The sequence below is a fragment of the Gossypium raimondii genome, chromosome 7 (genome assembly GCF_025698545.1).
Source record: "Gossypium raimondii isolate GPD5lz chromosome 7, ASM2569854v1, whole genome shotgun sequence".
Classification (NCBI taxonomy): domain Eukaryota; kingdom Viridiplantae; phylum Streptophyta; class Magnoliopsida; order Malvales; family Malvaceae; genus Gossypium; species Gossypium raimondii.
In genome coordinates, this window is record NC_068571.1 from 162,600 (window position 1) to 184,763 (window position 22,164).

Sequence of the window (22,164 nt, forward strand, 5' to 3'; positions counted from 1 at the left end):
ATGGGAAATGCGGTTCTATGTGCCAAAGCATCCTTGTTATTTTTGTATGTACAACTACCTTTTTGTATGTGTGGCTCTTAAATTTTTATATGTCATTTTTGTATGTACAACTACCTTTTTGTAATTATATCTTTTCTTGCAGTAAAGAGAAAAGTTGTTATACACTTGCATACTAATATAGTTTTTATCAAATTATTATTATTTTAATAATAATGCCCTCAGAATTATCTTGTAAATGCCATATACATGCATGATTCAGTTCTATGTTTCAACAATTAAAACTCCACATGGTTGCGAGGGCAAGTAAACAGATGCTTACCTGCAATCCAGCAACTAAAACAACAAGCTTCAAAGTAATTGTCCAATAGTTAAATATATAACATGTCCAATAGCCATTTCTTAAGTAATTGTTCAATAGTTTAACATTTCAAAAAAAAATTTGTTTCAAACCCTCAATTAAGATAAAATGTATTGTTAACATGATTCAACAACCCTTCCAAAAAGATATATTCTTTGTTCACAAAATAGATTTCCTTTTGACAGGTAATTTAGCCCTAAAATTTGCTGTCAGGTTTGAGCTTTGTTGGCTTGCCATTTGGTTACCCCCAACAATCCCTTTGCAAGTCCTTGTATTATGGCCTGGTTTGCCACATTTGGTGCAATTAGCTTGCTGCCCTGTCTTGCTTAATTTTGGTCCACTCTTTCGTACTTCATCTATTTCCTTCCTCCTTATTTGTTTGGGTCTTCCTGGGGGCCTTCTAATTATAGGTGGAAGAATGGGTTCCATCTCCCTTACATGTTCCCATTTCATAGGACCTATACACAAAAATTTAAAGATGTCAAACACATTTTATAAATAAGTAATATTTCATCGAGGTTTAGGGTTTTAGGGCTATTACCTTTTACAGGGTTAATCAAGTGGCTGTAAATATTCAACTGGGTAGTGACAGTATAACATGTATTTACATATGTTTCAGGGCTCACAGCAAGTAATTGCATGCAAGAAACAGCAAGCTTACATGGAATTCCTGACAAGTCCCATTTTCTGCATGAACAGGAGGAGTTGAGGAGGTCAACCACATGCTTGTTGCCTAATCCACAGTCTACCTTATACTTCTCATTTCCAGCATATATCGGCCATATACTATAAAAAAAAGTAACATTTTAAAGTTAAAAAAATTTCCATCCAAGCAACAAAATTCAAGCTAAGTAAAAAAGAGTTAGCAAAGCTTACTTATTGGACTGACTAACAATTTCAGACAACTTCTTCTGTATCCTTGGACATAAAGGTCCAGGATACTTCTCAGCAGCCTCTCTCATAGAAACCAACCTAGTCATGACTTTTCTTCTAATTATTTCCAACATCGTTAGGATGGGTTTATGTCTAGCTTCTAAAATGATCTGCAAGGAGAGCAAGTCTTTAAATAACTCCAACAACAATTATACAACATGAAGTGATAAATAGTCAGATTTAAAAAATAAATTTTAACCTTGTTGAAACATTCATTGTTGTTGTTCAGTAATAGATCAGATTTGCATCTAGTTGAGAAGTGGGCTCTTGACCAAGTTCTTGGATCCTTGTCACGCAGCCAAGCCTTAACAGGTTCTGACAGTGACCTCATTTCAGACATTGCTTCTTCAAATTGTCTTGGAAAAGTTGCTTTAGCAGCTTTCCAGTAAGTAAGACGCATAACTTGGCCTCTAAATCCTTCCATATTTTTAAAATTATTGTAAAGATGTCTGGCACAATTTCTTGCTTCAGCATTAGGGTACAACAAAGAAATCGCTTCTATTAAACTCTGTAAAACAATTAAAACAACATGCTAAGTAATTGTTTTTATATAAACAATTTAGCGTATACTATGACTTTATAGTACCTTTTGTTTGTCAGACATAAAGCATATATTGTAGGATTTGTCGATCTCCAAATCCCTCCATAACAACTCGAGGAACCAAAACCATGATTGTTTGTTTTCACTCTCAACTGCAGCAAAAGCCACTGGATATATACAATCATTGGCATCAACCCCGACAGCAGCAAGCAAATGTCCACCATAATATCCCTTCAGCCAACACCCATCTAACCCTATAATTCTCCTACAACCAGTTAACCAACCTGATTTGCATGCTTCAAGGCATATATAAAGCCTCTGAAATAGCCTATAGTCTAATTTACAGATGGTTGTTGTACCAGGGTTGCTTCTCCTTAACTCAAGTAAATAATCATATATATTGACATATTGGGCTTTGTGATTCCCTTGAACTAGTTCCAGAGCCCTAATCTTAGCCCTCATACATTTAGTCCGAGACACTATTGTTCCAAAATCCACCCTAATATCATTTTGTAAGGATGTTAAGGAATAATTAGGATCAACTTGAAATTTGTGTAAATAATGTCTAGCCATCCACTTTGAAGTAATATTCTTATTTTTCATTACCTTGCCACACTTATGGTGGTTGACTAAGGTCTTAATTTGCCAACTCCCATCCATTGGATCCTTAGGATTTAACTTGGATGCCCATAATGTCCATGGACAACTAGGTACACAGACTGCTTTCACCCTAAGCTTGTCATTCCTAGTTAGTTTGGTTTCTACCCTATTAATCCTCCCATACTGTTTAATTGCATCTTTTAAAATGTCTCTACTAGGGAAAACCAAACTATTTATCAATATAGGGTTCTTCATATCAGTTTGAGGATTGAATAGAGGGTACCTTTTATCCCCATATTTATCATAATCCAGGTCATTATTCAAATCATCATCACTGTTACTATCAAAATCATCTTCTAAACTCCAAAAACTTAAACCCAGTAAGTGGTCTAACTCCTTCTGTATCATTTCACCTACTAGTTCAACCTCTGGTTCATCTACCCTATCACCATCAGACTCAAAAGAATCAGAATAAGAAGTACCTGACTCATAAGCTTTATATGAACTATCATCTGAGTCAGACGCTTCTACTCCAAAATCTCCCCCTAAAGTATTTTGTTCAACTTCAAACCCTAAACCAAAAAAGTAAAATAAAACATTATATTAGTATCAACAAATTGCACAATTCAAACCTGAAAAAATATTATCTCAACTTCAGTTCAATTTCAAACAACATCACTAATGAATTTATGAACATTTTAGGACATTCGGACAGCAGTCGATATTCACATTTGGACAACATTAAAATACATAATCTAAAACATGAAAACAGTAATCATTATTCACATCTTGACACCAGAGTTATAATGAAAAGTTGAACATATATTAAAGCTAAATCCCACTGTGTTCATGGCCTAATCTAATCCCTTTTAAATTGTGGTGTTCCTGTCTGCATATATGGTTATATATGGTTACCTTGTTAACACTCCATCCCTACCCTGCTTCTTTTTTCTTATGGTTTTCTTATTCAGAAACGAGAGACAACATAAGAGGAAGCACTTTATTAAGTGAAATTTTGCTTCATTCTTATTTGATAGATTTACAATTGTTTTTGGTTTTGTTCAGTAGACAGGTCGAAGAAACAAAAATACTCCCTTACTGTTTACTATTTCTTTCAACTAGAAATATATTGAGAATATATGTTCATGCTTGGGCTATCTAAGTTATTTAGTGGCTGCCAGTTGGGGAGCTATGTTTACTCTCTTCACCTGTTTTTTGGGGGGAGTGGGGTGGTGGCTATTTTAAGAATAACAAACTAATCCATCCCTCTAACAAACCCAAAACCCAATGCTAAAAGGCCATGAACACTCATACACAACTCTAGAAAGCCCTTATCCTTAGAATCAATACATGTTTGGGGTTTTGCTCTTAACCCTTCACTGCAAAAGAATTTTTATGCAAGATTTTTTTTCCCCAATTTATCACGTTTTATGGCACCTAGTAATCCTTTGTGTAAACATTGAGACTGATGGATGATAAGATGGAATAAGCCTACTAATCTTTGATTTAAACTTTTGTTCTCAATTTCACATGCAGGATGTCTGCAGAAATGGTAGCATGTATAGCAGTTGAGTCCCTATCAATATTAGAGAAGATGCATTCGAAAGGGTTGGTGATCTTAATTATTTTTAGTATGAAGATTAGCAGTTGAGTCCCTATCGGCGAAAAAAGTGATTCCACTTACAATAAAAAATTCAATCTATTTTAGGGTTTTCATTAAACAATAAAAAATTCAATCTTTTGTTTTTCAGTATTGAATAAAAGAGACAGAGGAATGCAAAGAAGACATACATGGACTCTCCATTGAATCCATCTTTATGAAGCAGTCAATTTGATTTCAACTATTTTGATCTTAACTAGTCAAATGAGAAAAAAAAACCTAAAAAAAGAAGAGACGAAGAAAAATTAAAAAGAGGAGATGAACAGTTTTTTTCAGTTAAGGTTTAGGTTTAAAAATTTTAATTAATTAAATTTATTTAATTTAAAATCTATTTTTATCCCATTTAAAAATCCAAGTTGGCACTTAAAATCTAGTTGGACTGCCACATAGGATTACCGTTAAAGAGATAACGGAACTTAACGGTAGAGTGATCACTTCGTAACAAAATAATAACATAAGTGACTAAAACGTAACATTTCAAACATAAGTGACTAAAATGTAACCTGAAGTAAACAAAAGTGACTATTTTTGTAGATTACCCTATACTAATAAGTAATTGCAACCCCAACAATGAACCTAATTGTTATAAATCACTCACCTAGAAATCTTACTTACAAATCAAAATAACTCTCCAATAAAATGCCTAACACAAAATGCAAAAATAATAAGTAAAGAGGATAAGACTTGATATGGAATTGTCGAATCATCCTCGTTCTACTTTTCCCAATTTCAATAAGTAGAAATCAAGATATAATAAAACAAGATTAATTTCAATAAGTAGAAATCAAGATATAATAAAACAAGCTTAAGGATCATTCACGATAATGTAACACATGATAATCAAAGTAAAAAAAAGTTAACTTTACATTGCACTTAATTATACTAATGGCATGCCCAGATTGGTGTTCGATCAACTGTTCAAATAAGAGATACAAACATGTTAAGGTCTCAACAAATGTGATTTTCATTTTATTTTATTTTTTTGGAAAATGAAAACATAAAAAAAACACAATTAAATTTTTTTTTAAATGATTTAAAAAAGAAGAAGCAAATAAGTAAAAACTAGAAAACAATGAAAATTTGGTTATGTTCTAAGCAATTAGATTCCAAAACAACAAACGCTACCTTACATTTCATTTAACCAAACAAACGTGAGAATTGGAAATGTGACCAAACAATCGTGAAAATTGGAATGACGAAGTAGAAATAAGCATCCGTGTATCCTAGACAGCTCTGATGCCAATCGCTGCAAATTTACTTCTAAAAATAATTTATTTCTATCACCCAAGTAATCGCCGCAAGAAATTTCCTCAAGGTCGTTGGCACCGACGTAAACTATTCTTTGGAACGGTAATAAAAGTTGAATTGATTTACTCTCCCATCTCTACGACACAAGTGGAGGTCAATTACTGTGCTGAACCTCTGCCCATTTCGGCGCTTAGGTTGACACTCCTGATGAAACCATACAGACCAGCCTTTGCACTTAAAAACTTCTCTTCACTTGCACCCTCTAAACCTCCCATCTCCGTCCAAAATGTCGAAACTTTCATCGACGCCCGAAGCATCAAAACGGGTTTTGATCCAAACACATGCCGTTCCAACTTCATGGTTGAGAACCTCCTCAGAAAGGGCTATCTCTCGACAGCTCGTCAAGTGTTTGACCAAATGCCTAGCAGGAACACTGTCTCTACAAACATGATGATTTCGGGTTATGTCAAATCAGGAGATCTTTTGAAAGCTAGACACATGTTTGATACCATGCTTGATCGAACTGCAGTTACATGGACCATCATCGTTGGTGGGTACGTGCAGAAGAGTCAGTTCCATGAAGCATTTAAGCTTTTCGCTGAGATGCGAAGACATGATACACAGCCTGATCCTGTGACTTTTGCTACTCTTTTATCAGGTTGCAATGACGCTGAGGCTGACAACGAATTGGTTCAAGTTCATGGTCTTGTTCTTAAGTTGGGTTACCATTCTAGTATCATAATCTGCAATTCTCTGGTTGATTCTTATTGCAAAACTGATCACCTTGATTTTGCTTCACGGGTTTTTGAGGACATGCCTGAAAGAGATTCTGTTTCCTTTAATGCATTGATCAATGGGTTCGCAAAAGATGGTCTAACTGAGGACGCAATAACCCTCTTCCTGCAGATGCAAAATTTAGGTTTCAAGCCTTCTGATTTCACTTTTGCTGGAGTTTTAAGTGCTGCTATTAGATTAAATGACTTGGCCTTTGGGCAACAAATTCATGGGTTTTTGGTGAAGACTGGATTCGTTGGGAATGTCTTTGTGGGGAATGCATTGCTTGATTTCTACTCCAAGTACGATTGTTTAGTGGAAGCCGGGAAGCTATTTGATGAGATGCCAGACTTGGATGGCATTTCCTACAATGTAATCATCACATGCTATGCGTGGTCTGGGCAACATGAAGAAGCTATTAGCCTTTTCCGTGAATTGCAGTTTACAGGCTTTAAACGGAGGCAATTCCCATTTGCAACCATGTTGAGTATAGCAGCAAATGTACTAGACCTGCAAATGGGGCAGCAAATCCATACCCTGGCTATTGTGACTACAGCTGATTCAGAACTTGTGGTTGGGAATTCTTTAGTTGACATGTATGCAAAATGTGGCAGATTTGAAGAAGCTGAAAAGATATTCAGGAGTCTGGCCAAGAGGAGCACAGTTCCATGGACAGCCATTATCTCGGGTTATGTTCAGAGAGGATTCCATGAGGAAGGCCTGAATCTGTTCAATGAGATGCACAAAGCTGGTGTAAGAGCAGATCAGGCCACATTTGCTAGCATCTTAAAAGCATCTGCAAATTTGGCTTCACTATCACTGGGGAAACAAATCCACTCATTTGTAATCAGATCAGGTTATATGTCAAATGTTTTTTCAGGAAGTGCACTTCTGGATATGTATGCAAAATGCGGTTCCATAAAAGATTCCATTCAACTTTTTCAGGACATGTCTGAAAGGAATATAGTCTCTTGGAATGCCTTGATCTCAGCCCATGCTCAAAATGGTGATGCTAAAACCACCCTTGACTCATTTGAAAAGATGGTTCAGTCAGGTTTCCAGCCAGATTCTGTCAGTTTCCTCAGTGTTTTATCTGCTTGCAGTCACTGTGGACTTGTTCAAGAAGGGTTGAGGTATTTCAGAACCATGACCAGAATACACAATCTTGTTCCTAAAAAAGAACACTATGCATCTATGGTTGATATGTTATGCCGGAGTGGACAGTTTAACGAGGCAGAGAAGTTGATGGATGAAATGCCATTCGATCCTGATGAGATTATGTGGTCATCAGTTCTAAATTCTTGTAGGATCCATAAGAACCAAGAATTGGCTAGGAAAGCAGCAGACCAGCTATTCAGTATGGAGGTGCTTAGAGATGCTGCTGCTTATGTCAGCATGTCTAATATCTATGCGGCCGCAGGCCAGTGGGACAATGTTGGGAAGGTAAAGAAGGCAATGAGGGAGCGTGGAATTAGAAAGGTTCCTGCTTATAGCTGGGTTGAAATAAGACACAAGCTTCATGTGTTCTCAGCAAATGACATGTTACATCCTCAAATGGAGGAAATCTGGAAAAAGATAGAGATGTTGTCAAAACAGATGGAGAAGGAAGGTTACAAGCCTGATACAAGTTGTGCCCTTCATGATGTAGATGAGAACATCAAAATTGAGTCTCTTAAGTACCATAGTGAGCGGTTAGCAATTGCATTTGCGCTGATAAGTACACCTGAAGGATCACCAATACTGGTAATAAAGAACTTACGGGCATGTACAGACTGCCATGCTGCAATCAAGGTAATCTCAAAGATCATTAGAAGGGAAATTACGGTGAGGGATTCAAGCAGGTTCCATCATTTTAAGGATGGCATCTGCTCTTGTGGGGATTATTGGTAGTTTATAGAGGGGTTATTGCGTTGTTAATGGCTTGATCTTCCATCGCATAATTGATTTCACCTCTGTATAAGATCACAACCATTCTGGAGCTCATTCATTTAGTGGTGAAACCTCTATCACACAGAATGACTGTTCATTGATGTGGAGTTTTTCACAATGTATTGGCATTTCAGTTTTGATGGTTATAGATATGGTATCATTTCAGAAACCAGAAGTGGAGAGACAGCCTGCGTGGTGCGCTCTGGCATTGGCAAGTCGGGACTTTGAATCTGTACATGGAAGTGGGAATAGAATGTAAAAAGGACTAAAGTAATTAACAGTCATGGCATTTTTGGCCTAAAGTTTCCACAACGTCGCAGCAAAATTATTGGGTTGCAGGAGCAGGAACCTCAAGGAGACTCTGGACTTCAGGTATTGATAGGCAAACTAGTTGAATCATTCACTGGTCTTGCCTGCCGCATCTGAGGGATTGATAGACGAACTAGTTGAGTAAGTGATAAGCAAACTAGCAAAGCAATAGATTATGAGGCCGCGCATGGTAGCATATCAAGCTGCTTTTTAGCAGTTCTTTGTTCAGTATTTGCAGAACTCCGACCTCTTAACGGGGATATTGCAGTCAGATTGAAGTCGAACATGCATGGTTTTGCTTTGCTCATTTTTGTAGTACAAACTGCTGTTATAGCAAGTGAGGCATTTTAATGAAATGCATAACAAGCTTACAGCTTAAATCGTTGAAAGGGGATTTAATTTCATCAAAATTTGCACTTACATATTCATCAAATCAATCAAAACATAATATCCCTTCTCCTTCCCTATCCAATTCAACTTGTCTTTCAAAAGAAACCAAACTAAATTTTAATTTCACTAATCCCAGATAAAGCAATGAAGTACACATTGAGAAAAAAAAAACAAGAAAAACAAAACAAAGGTATTATTGTTATCATTATCACTTGTTCTTGTGAAGAAATTCATCAGGGACAACTTGAAGCAACTTCTTGTGCTTGGACTTAGCAATCTTCTTCAAAGTATTAGGATTAGTAATCTTCTGAAACTTAGTTCCAGACCTCAATATGTTCTCTTTCTTCTTCTTCTCTCTCTCCTCTCTCTTCTTTCTCTTCTCCACCTTATTTTGCCGTATCTCTTCCTTCAACTCATTAATCCTCTCTCTATAAGCTCTCTTGATCTCCTTTTGCCTCTCCCTCTCCTCCAAGCTCGTCCTCCTTATGCTCACGTGCTTCGCTGACGCACGCTGCTTTCTTGGCTGCTTCCAGTTCCTACCAGACACCTTACCCGCAATCACGCCGTCGTAGGTGGGTTGACCGAAGGTGGGTTTATTGGGGTCGTCCGAGGAAGGCACGGCTGAACGCTTTGCGGGTGGGGGGCAAGAATCATCCACGTCCATGGACGCGGCGGCGGGGGCAGCCTCGTCGTCATCGGCAACGATCTGAGATTCTTGTCGCTTTCGTTTGTACGTTTTGCCGCCGAAGCCTTCATCAAGGCGGCGGAAGTCAATAGTGCAAGCCATGGCGTTGGTCATGCTTTTCTCTCTCTCCCTCTCTGTAAACCCTAAAATAAAATGTAGTAATTACCTTATCGCGAGTTATTATATAGGTAGAGATTTGACAGGCTAAGAAATCGGCCCATTAAAAGAGCCTTTTTATTCTGGCTCTAAGGGTCTTAGCCCTGTTCGGCATTATTCATGCCGCCGAAAAGTGTTCTTCAACCTATAAATAATGGAAAATGTTTTCTATTCAAACCCAAAAATTAGTATAATCAAAATATAAATACGATAATTAAGCACAAAACTAAAATAATCCAAATTATAATTGGAAAATTAAAGCTTACATATGGCAACAATTCAGACGAAAATTAACAAACTAAAGTATTACTTGTAAAAAACACATAACAACATTCGAAGAACCACATAAATAATTGTACATGGTGAGTCTCATACCTAATACTCAGAACTTAACCTAAATTATATCAAATATGAGTAAAGGAATTAAATATCAAATGTAGACATAGTAAAGAGATCATAATCATACTATGACGGAAGACAATTTAAACTAATGTGCAATATATATACAAGATAATAAAAAGTAATATTGGAACATTTTGGTGAAAATGCAAGTAAATATTAATAATTTGTTAGTTGAGATCAGGTCTAACCCTCTGTTTTGTTCGTTTGTTATGTAAATTAGCGTTTTGATAGAATATGATTCAGTTCAGTCGGGTGTTTTCAACACGCTGGAGGTCTCTATTTTCACTGCTGAACCATTGCAATGACGGCATAATTTCCTATTCAACCCTCTACACTCTACTCTTATCCTTCTAGTTTGGTTTTTTTTTTTCAATTAAAAAATGTAAATATATAAGCAAACATTTTACTTTTTTTATTTGTTATATAAAATATAAAATATTGATCTTTATAATAAATGTATAATAAATTTTATATAAATTAATCATAAATACGTTGCTATATAATTAATAAAAAAAGTAGATACAAATATAATTCATCTTATTTATTATTTAACTAAATACAAATCTATTATTTAATTTATTTTACATATAAAATATAATACAACCTCTTTAATAATCATTTTACATTCCAAATACAATTAATCACTGATTTTAATCTCATCACTACAATATCTAATCTCGCTATTATCTTTGCTTTTAATCTCACCAAAATTAATTAACCTCAACAATAATATTCATTTGATCATTAAATTAACAAATTTTGTATTCTCGGTTTTATCCACCTTCGTGGTGTTTTTTTTTTTTAAATAAAAAGAATAATCTAATGGAAATTGAGAGGTAAAAAAGCATACATATAAACCAATCTTGGATTGGTGATCAAACAGGAAAACAGTCTAATTGTGTATTCGGTTGCAATGAGTTATGAATCGGCTACATGGAACAATAATTTCGTAAAGCCAATGACTGACTATCTAATTGTATTCATTGATCTAATTCAGGGAGATCGCTTTCAAAGAATGTTGAATGAAGAGCCCTCACACACTGCTCCGCTTCAGTGTCATGTACTATCAATGATATGTTAACCTAACAAGTACCAACACAAGCTCCGTTTTATACTTGCATCACAATAAATGAAAGTTATTAAATGACCAACTCAAAGAAAAGTAGGCACCTTAGATGCACCCTGAGAGATCATCTGAACATTCACTCCATTGGTCCTTAACACGTGGAATGCCTGCATCACATTCGATTATCCATTAATACCAATGTTTACATTTCTAAACAAGATTGTCATCCATTGACAGACTCTATGTTTGCTCACTTCGAATATCTTCAATTCAAATTAGAAGATGATTTACAAGTTTTAGCATGACAGAAAATTATAGGAGTACCTTCTCAAGAATAAGTGAGGATCTCTGGACATTGCCAATGAGAGAAATGATAGATCTGTGCTGAAGAAGATTGACAACGGCAATTTTTTCGAGTTCTTCTACAACATGGTCAAGTTCCTATAAAGTGATACAAACAGTGAAGAAATTATTCAGAATCAGTCGGCATACAGATATAACATCTGTACAAGGTAATATCAATCAAAGCATGAAGAACGGAATCGTACGCTTGCCTGCTGAATTAACTCTCTGCTCCAAAGTTTTGATGGATCCAAAGTCAAAGAAGTACTGACCTCACTAGTAGCTACAACATCCACTGAGATACCTAAATCTTCAAAGATCGAGAATACCTGCACACATAAAAGAGATCAAATCAACTGCACGAAAAAACCAAATGGACAATTAGCACTAAATTTAAGAAATGGCCTTCCAACCTTTGCAAGAAAGCCAAATTGACCAAGCATGCGTGTGCTGACAATATCCAGCATGGTGACATTCCTCTTCAAAACGATGCTGGTCAGTACTGCCTGCAATAGGGAAAAAATGACTGAAGAAGTTGAAATTTCATTGAAAAACATTAAACAAGCAATCAGCTGCTACAGACCTTACTCATATCTCTATTCCTGGTGATGAGAGTTCCTGGAGCATTAGGATTGTAAGAATTTTTAACCCTGACAGGAATATCACCCTCTCTAGCTGGCCTCATAGATTGCGGATGCAGAACCTGAGGTAGGGCATGACAAACATCCAAATTTACTCAATTAGCCATTCTTCAATCAATTAAATGATAACTAAACTACTTCCAAGAATAAAGCACAATAGATTAGTCAAACAAACAATATGCAACTGTTATTCACCAAAGCTTGATAGTTACTAAGAAACAAAGGGAGGGGAAAAAGCAGCAAATCAATATATAGCACCTGAGCACCAAAGTAAGCAAGTTCAGCTGCCTCTTCAAAAGTCAGGTACGGGACAGGTTCTGCATGTTGATATATGTTAGGGTCACAGGTCAAAACACCATCAACATCTTTCCATACCTGTAATGAAGGAATGTATACAGTTATAATTTGTTCTAGAAAAAAAAACCATTACTATAAACAGAGTATAAACTGGTGAGTACATATTTCCATGCTTTGGCTACAACTTTTGGTCTGCAGTACATACTGCACATATAGATGCTTGTTGATTATTAAAATGATGGCATCCATCCCAAAAAATGAAAAGAAACAAATAAGGCAAGGGTATCACCGTACACAGCAGGTTCAGACCTTGGACATACGAACTGACCTGAATTTCTCGTAACCCCAATGCTTTTCCGATGGTTGTGGCTGTCAAATCACTACCACCCCTTCCTAAAGTGGTAATTGCAGAAGATCTCCACCCCTACAATCAGAAGTTAACACGATAAAAAGCAATACCAAACGATCCCACCAAGAAGCTCTTGTTTAAGAATGAAATCATTTCAAAAAGATATACAGCTTTTCTACCTTTCCAAGGAATCCAGTGACAATTGGGATTGCAGGATCACTGATCCAATCATCATTTAATCTTTTTGCAACAGCTGGGTAAGTTGCTTCCAAAATATCAGCATTTGTGAAGTCATCAGTGGTAATGAAACCAATTTCAAAGGCGTCATACTGCATATAGGACACTGACTTATAATTTGACTCACTATGGTGGTGGTTATGAGGAAATGCAGGGAAAAGAGTACTATACATAGATGTAATTAAAAGTGAATCATGGAGAGGTCTAGTACCCTAAAACAGTTTGAATTTTGAACCAAAAGAAATTCAACTTTAGAGTTAGAAAAACATACAACTAGGAATGTTTTACACTCCCACTAAAAAGAGAAGTCAAAAGTAGTTTTCATGGTGAATAAATTATTTGATGACTATACCTACATATATAAAACCTATATACAGCAAAACAGAAGGGAAACAACTTACTTGACGGGCCTTAACACCAATTTTATTCAAATATGCTGCAAAAATCCTTGTAGACATGCACTCTCCAAACGAAACTAAATAGTCTTTTGTTCGTAATGTTAACTCTTTCATCATAGCAATTCCCTTTAAGAGCTGCTCCAATACTTCTAGGTGACCTACAAAAGGGTTGTTCATACAAAAAAGGCAAGACAGAAACCATCATAAGTAACCCTAAACTAAAAGAACAGAAGAAGAGACGTCAATGAGAAACTGAAGCAAAAAGACTTGATGTCAACCCAAGGGTAGATCATAAACTCACCATCAACAATCGACCTTTCCACTCCAAGCTCATCAGCCGTCCTGGGTATTACAATTAACAAGAAGAGATAGCAAATTTCAATCAGAACCAACACCCAAGGGAGTGAAAAGGGGGAAGAAAATCATTTCAATTGCTCTTACCTATGATGCAAGTCTTTTATAAAGTTCAACTCTTCTATGGCATCTACGTTAGTGACACCACAGCTAACAGCTTTTTCTCCGGCCTAATCATCAAACAAAAAACCAACTTGTTAGCAAACCCTTGTATTCCTATAGCCTAAGAAATTGATGGATGAATTACCAGCAAAAGTTTATTGGTAGTCTTTCCCATGGCAGAAAGGACAATGACTGGTCTTTCATTGGGGAAACTGAGTATAAGGTCAGCAACCTCTCTCATTCGCTCAGCGGAAGCCACTGAGGATCCACCGAACTTCATTACACACGTCAATTGATTCTCGGCTTCTCCGGAACTTGCTGCTTCAAACTCATTCCGTTGGATAACATCCACATTCCCTCCTTGACAACAGACTCTAAAGACTCTACTTTCACAACAGCGTCTTAGGCTGATATTACGCAAGATAGAAGAATTTGAAGGCCTAAATGCAGCAAAACTGAGCAGAGTTGGCGACGCTGAATGGCATTGTAAAGAAGTCGTCTGCTTTGGAAATGAATAAGTCGGAGGCGTTTTCAGACCAGAAAATCGCAAGGAAGCCGCCATCACGCTTGACGGATCTCGGAAACTAGTTGTTTCGACGAAAAATAACTAAAAATAGCAAATACTAATCAAAGAGGAGATCAAGTGGAGAGTGAATAACGTAGGGATTGAAAGTGGAAAAGAAGGGGCAGTGGATGTGTTTAGTTAATTTACTTATTGAAAACAAACAGCCAAACAACAGGGTTGGTCGGGAGAGAGCAATTGCAAAGACCGGAGCGCCGCCTCCCCTCCTTTCATCACATCTGCCCTCGCTTTATTATTACCATTATATACTCTGATTTGTAATTTGGGTAAGTTCAATTTGATCTGACGGCGGTGGTGCAATCTTTGAATCTGTTTGATTTGGAGGACTTTGTTTTAGAGAATGGTACAGACAATTGAGAGTTCAGTTGAGGCATACAAAACAGTTGAGCCGTGGTACAAGGCAAATCATTTCATTTGCGGTTAAAATCTCACATTTTAATTAATGTTTTCCAATAATATGTTATATGATTATCTCGGCTATTTTATTAAAATAGTCCAAAAAATATTATACTTATAAAATAATCTAGATTTATAAACAATCACCAAAATAACTTGAAATGAACAGTAAAATTCGGTTGTGGCCTGTCAATGGCCAGAATCATCTCGTATTTTGCACCCATGATTGCCTGATAATTGTGTCAGACTTAAAAAAAATCATTTTTTGGGTTTTGGCCTGTCAATGGGCGGAACCCGTGTATTTTTTTAAAAATTGTATAATATTGATATACAAAAAAGAAGAAAAAAATTTTGGGTGCTGACCTATCAATGTCCGGCACCCCTGTACAGGAAAAAAATTCGAGTTTTGGTCTGTTAATGGTAGGCACCAGAGTACGAAAAAAAGAAAAAAAATTTTGGGTGCTGGTCTGTCAATGGCCGACACCCAGTACGAAAAAAAGGAAAAAAAAAATTGGGTGCTAGCTCACAATGGCGGCACCAAGACAAGAAAAAATTCGAGTTTTGGTCTCATCAATGGCCCGCACTGAGTCTGAAAAAAGTAAAAAAATTGTGCTGGCTAGTACAGTAAAAAAAATTTACTTTTTTTCATGTCAGTATAAGGTATCAATATACGAAAAAAGTAAAAAAAAATTCTTTTGGTGGTGGCCTGGCCGGCACCACCTTTTTTGGTGGAAAAAAATATTTTTTTTATTTTTTTCGTGTCAATAGCAAGTATCAGTATACGAAAAAAGTAAAAAAATATATATATCTATAAATTTAATATAGTTGTTCAGGATTTAAGGTTTTATTTTTATATTTTCATGTAATAATTTTTTCGAATGTTTGTATTTTTATATTATCGGGTAATAATATATATTTTTGTATTAATATTGTAGAATAATTGTATTTTATTGTGTATGTTAATTTAATTTGTCGTGTAGTATTACTTATTTGAATTATTATTTTTAAATATTACGAAGTCATGTATTCAAACAAATAATTATATTAGATCCATTAAATAAATATTAAAAAAAAGAAAAATGTAAAAATAAAAGAAATATTTACATAATAAATTTTAAGAAAGTAAAAATTAAAATAAAAAATTAAAATTGTCGCGATCCTAGGGACATCCCCGGCGCTGGCATGTAACGATCCAGATGCCTCCGTCGACGATGTTGTGCACCTTGCTGAGTTGTTTGATAATTGCTCGGTCCGGCGTTCGGTGTCCCTTCCTGTGTAGTTAGAAAGGTGGAATAATTATATTCACCATAATCGAGACTTAATTGGTATCGTGTGACCGGAGGTGCCGATGGAAAAATATCCTCAGTGGTGGGTGTACGTGCTTCGGGGTGGAAGTCCGGGTGGTATGAGGATGATGATCCGGATCATGTCAAATGTTGACGGTAGAGGTTGTCATCAAGAATATCTTCAAATGATGGAGGAACTTCATGCACTGGATCCGGATCTATGAATTGTGATGATGAGTCGGATGCTTCATTTTCGGCCCCGGGATCGATGTTCTCGAATGGCGAAACTCGGTTACTACGCGGTTGGGCGTTCCTTGGTTGCCATCGCGAAGATTCAGGTTGCACGTCTCTTTGGACCAGCATGTACTGACCCTGGAATATGAAGGGTTTCTCATGTGCCATATACCATGCTGCGTACTCGGGCGTAGGAGAGAACCCTCCCTCTAAGACATACAATGGAGAGCACCTCAAATGTCGCTGATTCCACAGAAAGATATATGGTTCATGTTTCTGTGCCCAATTTAAAGAGTCCCGACCCGGACCCTTTTTATCCATTCCGTGGACATCTGAGATATCAACGGGAGGGTTCGGGATAGGCTGTGCGCAACCGAGCTGCCTCAAAACCCGACCTCCATCGTGCCACTCCACTATATGAAAATTAATCAATGGCACATTAGACACGAACAGGTGTTGCTGCTCGACCACCCATGACGGTATGAGTGCCTCGATATCTTCCTGAGTATATGGCATCCATATAAACTGCAAAATAAAGAAAACACGTTACTCTATATTTTTATTTATATTTAAAAAATTATATTTGGAATCGTAATTTACGCCATCACCGGAATCAGTCTCTATCATTATACGGTACATAGGTAGCGGGAAGGATCGTCCAATTCCCGGTACAGTTGCCCATCTAAAAAAAAAGAAATTATCAAATTATTTTTCACATGAAAAAAATAAAGACAACACATTATAGTATAAAAAAAATAGATGACAAAATTTAACTACATATTTACCTATTAACAAATGGCCAGACATAGGGTTGATGGCCCACTGATGCCAGAAATGGCATTCGGTATTGTAATACCAATTATTTGCCCGGGCCCACATAATAAACCCAAACAAAAAAATAAACAATCCAACACTAGCCGACCCAATAACAGGCCCAACAGCCAATTTTCGAACCCTAGCCCAGCAAAATCAATTTGCTGAAACCCTCTCCAACTGCCACGAGCCTGCGCACCACCCCCTCCGCAACAGTAGCCGCCATTCGCGTGAGTTGCGCCTCCACGCCTGCCACACCTTGCGCGCTGCACCTCCAGCAACAAACACAAACAGAATAGCAAAAATCCTGCCAACAGAAGAGATTTCTTTTGATTTTTATTTTTATTTTTTTCTTTCTTTTCCATTTTCGGCTATTTAAAGCCGTGAAAATCTGTAAAATGGGGGGGAGGGGATTGAGAAACAGAATAGAGAAACGGAAGGTGTTCATCATTTTTTAGATTCGATCTTTTTTTTCTTTTTTCCTTTTTATTTTATTTATTTTTTCGCTTAAAATATAAAAACTAGGAAGATCATACCTGGTTTTGTCGCGGTTCATCCCATGTCCGTCATGATCGAGACGGGGTGATCGAGGTGTGGATCTACCAAACGACTTGCCATGCAATGAGAAAATGGTACAAAACCCTAGCAGACAAACAAAGGTTTTTTTTTTTAAATTTTATAAAGCTGCAAAATGTTTTTTTAAATGTTTTTTTGCTTAAATAAGGCTACAAAAATGACGTCGTATAGGCCTATACCTACGTGTTTTCGCTGGTGGGGGGTATTTGCGAAATTGATCCCTCTTCTTTTAAGTTTCCTTCAATGTAGTTTTCTATATATTTTTAATTTTTGCCCCATTATTTCTCCTTTGTTTTAATTTGATCCCAAGGCCACGCATACGCTCCTCATTGGGACGACGTCGTTGGATTAGCATGGGGAATATTTCCCTTTGGGTCCTCCTATTATTGCATGCGATATGATTTGGTCCCTTTTTGTGTTTTCTATCTTTGAATTTGGGCCCTTAAATTCCGTTTTTCTTCATTTTAATCCTTAATCTGTGATTTTAGGTTTTTTTTATTTTTTGATTGAATTGCATTATTATTATATTATGGTATTATATATTATTTATTATATATTATTATTATTAGTATTATTACTTCCATACGCATGCATATTTTTTATATAATATATGAGTATAAATTTTAAACTTTTATGAAATTGTACATGTATATATTTTATATATTTTATTATTATTTTATCTTCATAATTTTTTTATTATATATATACTTATACATTTTTTTCTATTTTGTAAATATATATGCATATACCTCTCTTTCCCCCTTATTTCCACAATTTTCACATACGTAAATACATACATTTTTTATAAATTATTACAAGGTTTTTGTTTATATATTTCATTCCTTTTCTCTCACATGTATACTTATAAGTTTTTTAAATACATGCACACATATTTTCAAATTTACTTGTATATTGTACTTGTATATATATTTTGTAAATACACATTTATAATTTAAATTAAAGTATGTGTTTCATGTTGTATATTAACATTTTATCTTGCTTTTAAAGAAAATATATGTTTTCATTAAAGCATTAAAATCATCATATTTTGCAAATTTCTAAAATATTTGGCATTCATGATTCTCGAGAAAGATCGTGTCCTAACTTACTGGATTGCGATTATTCTTCGATGAATTTAGAATGCTAAGTAATCATTTTGCATTAAACTTGCAAATTTTAAATAAAAGCTTATTCTCGAGAATTCAAAAATGTTGGGTCCTAACTTACTGGTCATGACATTTTCTTCTCGAAATAAGAATTTTCAAAAGCAAAAGGCAATATTCGGGTATTTTGAAGATTTAAAAACATTGTGCCCTAACTCACTGGGTGTGGTGTTTTATTTCTTTGAAATAAGAATGTCTTACTATTTTGATTCATTCATGAAATAAAAAGTTTTCTTTAAAATCTTTTCAAATTTTCGACACCAAGACATTAAACAATCAATTTGGTACCGATTTTGGGCGTTACGAGGGTGCTAATCCTTCCTCATGCGTAACTGACTCCCGAACCTGTTTTCTCAAATTTCGCAGACCAAAATTATTTTTAAGGTGGGCCGATCACACCTTAATAAAGGATCGGTGGCGACTCCAGTTCTTATTTTTAAAGTCGACAACTAAAATTTTTGTTTCAAAAAAACAGGTTTCGACAGGTATAATGCCCAAGACTACAGTAGAAGGTAGCAACCGCCAATTAAATTTAATATATGTTAAACGTTCATCCTCGTTGCTCGGGGGCACCCTTCCAAGTAACCGCTCGCAAGTGCCTCACGGATCGCGCACTTTTCCAAGCCCGGTCACTGCTTCTCCATTTATAGACAACCCTAGTTGGACTCCTACATCTTGTAGCATAATGCTTACCTCCCCACATGGGAGGTTGAATGTATGTGTCTCCGGGCGTCATCTTTCAACTAATGCTGATATTAAATCGGCTCGTAGCTCAGATGTTTGAATGTACGCGGCAACCCCAAAACCGGCGACATTCAAATACGGTATAACTCTTTGATCGGGAAAATAACCGGGATCATGCAACCGGGGTCTAACAATTCTGTACAAATCCTACATTTATAGTAACTATATAATGTTATATTTATCGTTTTAAAAATAATTTAAAAGAATATTTAAAATTAAATAAGACATTTTATTTTTCAGTTACCTTGTGCACAATGCTTGTAATGTGGTCGTTGTCATTTAAAAGAACATTTGGATTAGGATCCATGTAGTGATCGGTGGTCGTCGGCGATTTATAAATTTTGGGAAGAGCGGCGGTCGTCGGCCATGGTTGAGGGTGGTGGACGGAATGGCCTATTTATAGTGGGAGACCATTTGAAAGGAGGGCAAAAATGGAAAAAAAATAATACTTTTGACACCTTTTCTTTTCATTCAATTTAATTTATTTCAATTTTTTAAATTAAGGTTTGCCGTAAATTTTTTCAAAGTTCTGACTCACTTTTCAAAGTTCATTTATTTCTATTCCATTTATTTCAATTTTTTTCAAAGTTCTGATTCTGACTCACTTTCTTTTCCTTGTTCCATTTATTTCAATCTCATTTATTGAACAATGCCATCTGACACTCTCTTTTTTTCATTCAGTCTCATTTATTTAAAATTTTTTTCCTACAATTAACACCCTTTTTTTTTCATTCAATCTCATATATTTTAAATTTTTTCCCACATCTAACACCATTTTTTTCATTCAATCTCATTTATTTCAAAATTTTTTCCTACATCTAGCACCCTTTTTTTCATTTTCGTTTCTAGATTTTTTGAACCTGACATCACATTGTACCTAAATCATCATTTGAATGGGAGCGCTGACTTGCTGGAATTACCATTTGAATGAGATATGGTTCAGTTATCTCCGCGAACAACTCAACTGGACTGGGATTTTCTATTCCAGTGGGCAATAAATTGCTATTATTGTACCTAAATCATCATCATCTTCAAACTCCATTTCTGAGAACTTTAGCGGATCAGATGAAATCGAAAATCTGTAAAACAGTCTTGACATTTGCTTTCCGCAACGACTTGCTATCTTTGTACTGATTTTTCGTTTGAAATCCGACAGCGAAATCTGTTTGTTGAATCTCATTCCTATTTTTTTCCGGCTTTGAAATACACATCCTTCTTCATTTGTATTTATCATTTCACCATCGAAATGAACATAAACAAACAGTATTTGAGAACTCATTTTTAAAAAAAATTTGCTTTCTTCTAAACAGAGGAAAAAAACTTTTGAAACTAGACAAAATGGAAGATGAAATGCCCTATATATATTTGATAAATTTGGTGCCGGCCATTAACAGGCCAGCATCCGAAATTTTTTTCCCCCAAAAAGGTGGTGCCGGCCAATTGGCAGGCCACCACAAAAAAATTTACTTTTTTCAGATATCGATACACTATTGACACAAAAAAGTAAAAAATATTTTTTCCACCAAAAAAGGTGGTGCCGCCATTGGCGAGCCACCTCAATTTTTTACTTTTTTCAGATCTCGATACACGATCTTGACACGAAAAAAGTAAAATTTTTTATCAGACTGGTGTGCTTGGTCATTGATGAGCCAACACCCAAATTTTTTTTTCTTTTTTTCGTACTCTGGTGCCGGCCATTGACAGACCAAAACTCGAATTTTTTTACCCAAATTTTTTTTCTTCTTTTTTGTATATCAGTATTATACAATTTAAAAAAAATACACGGGTTCCGGCCATTGACAGGCCAAAACTCAAAAAAAATATTATTTTTAAGTCTGACACAATTATCAGGCAATCATGGGTGCAAAATACGAGGTGATTCCGGCCATTGACAGGCCACAATCAAATTTCACTGTTCATTTCAGGTTCTTTTGGTGATTGTTTTTAAATCTGAGTTATTTTTGTAAATATAATATTTTTTTGGACTATTTTGATAAAATAGCCGATTATCTCATTAATTACTTTTCAAATAAGGCCTTATTTTTTAATTGATTAATCCATTCTTAGTGAGCCTTTTTTGCATTATTAATTATTTAACTTGAGAAGTTTTAACATTTTATATATTATTCTCTTAATTTTTATTTTTATATTTTCATAATTAATTTTCACTGTTTAATAATTTTTATTATTTATAATAAAGTATAATCTAATAAAATGTAATTCTAATTTATGAAATATATTTTAAATATGAAATAATAAAATATTATATTTCATTTAAATCAAGATTATTTAATGAATAAATTTATTTTTATATAATATAGCAAAAGCTATAAACAAAATCACCCTCATAAATCACTATACTGCATAAACTTTTTTTATCTATAGATTAATTCTATGATTTAATTCCAATCAACACACTATTTTAATAATAGTATGAAAAATTATTTAGAGTAGTGGCGGAGCGTAGTGGAGGCTAGGGTCATGTTCCCTAATATAATTTATAAAATTTTAAATTAGTAATAGTAAAATTATACTTTAACCCTAAAATGATAAAAATTGTATCTAACTATTTAAAAGTATAAAGATATAGACTATTAA

General features: G+C 35.3%; 4 protein-coding genes across 6 annotated transcripts; 1 reads left to right on the forward strand and 3 right to left on the reverse strand.

Moving 5' to 3' along the window:
* Window positions 1-517: 517 nt before the first annotated feature.
* Window positions 518-4,245, reverse strand: LOC105765760 (uncharacterized). Its single transcript, XM_052633446.1, has 6 exons — window positions 4,224-4,245; window positions 1,878-3,004; window positions 1,491-1,799; window positions 1,235-1,401; window positions 900-1,144; window positions 518-816 (listed from the first exon to the last, which is right to left on the reverse strand). The coding sequence occupies exons 1-6, from the start codon at window positions 4,243-4,245 to the stop codon at window positions 518-520; spliced, it is 2,169 nt and encodes a 722-aa protein (XP_052489406.1).
* Window positions 4,246-5,163: 918 nt separating this feature from the next.
* LOC105770054 (putative pentatricopeptide repeat-containing protein At2g01510) lies at window positions 5,164-8,659 on the forward strand. Of its 2 annotated transcripts, XM_012591096.2 has the most exons (2): window positions 5,164-7,905; window positions 8,210-8,659. In XM_012591096.2, the coding sequence occupies exons 1-2, from the start codon at window positions 5,329-5,331 to the stop codon at window positions 8,300-8,302; spliced, it is 2,670 nt and encodes an 889-aa protein (XP_012446550.1). In that variant the 5' UTR covers window positions 5,164-5,328; the 3' UTR covers window positions 8,303-8,659. The 2 variants fall into 2 exon arrangements, with proteins under 2 accessions (XP_012446550.1, XP_052489606.1); XM_052633646.1 differs by lacking the exon at window positions 8,210-8,659 and having other exon boundaries at window positions 5,165-8,097.
* A 73-nt stretch (window positions 8,660-8,732) lies between these two features.
* On the reverse strand, window positions 8,733-9,592 carry LOC105770096 (actin cytoskeleton-regulatory complex protein pan1). Its single transcript, XM_012591153.2, has one exon. The coding sequence runs from the start codon at window positions 9,539-9,541 to the stop codon at window positions 8,951-8,953; it is 591 nt and encodes a 196-aa protein (XP_012446607.1). The 5' UTR covers window positions 9,542-9,592; the 3' UTR covers window positions 8,733-8,950.
* Window positions 9,593-10,814: 1,222 nt separating this feature from the next.
* LOC105770068 (aspartokinase 2, chloroplastic) lies at window positions 10,815-14,656 on the reverse strand. 2 transcript variants are annotated; one of them, XM_012591124.2, is made up of 13 exons: window positions 13,917-14,656; window positions 13,757-13,839; window positions 13,617-13,657; window positions 13,319-13,473; window positions 12,860-13,009; window positions 12,660-12,755; window positions 12,293-12,409; window positions 11,977-12,096; window positions 11,807-11,899; window positions 11,606-11,722; window positions 11,376-11,492; window positions 11,156-11,218; window positions 10,815-11,067 (listed from the first exon to the last, which is right to left on the reverse strand). In XM_012591124.2, the coding sequence occupies exons 1-13, from the start codon at window positions 14,331-14,333 to the stop codon at window positions 10,966-10,968; spliced, it is 1,671 nt and encodes a 556-aa protein (XP_012446578.1). In that variant the 5' UTR covers window positions 14,334-14,656; the 3' UTR covers window positions 10,815-10,965. The 2 variants fall into 2 exon arrangements, with proteins under 2 accessions (XP_012446578.1, XP_012446570.1); XM_012591116.2 differs by having other exon boundaries at window positions 11,600-11,722; window positions 13,917-14,654.
* Window positions 14,657-22,164: the final 7,508 nt, after the last annotated feature.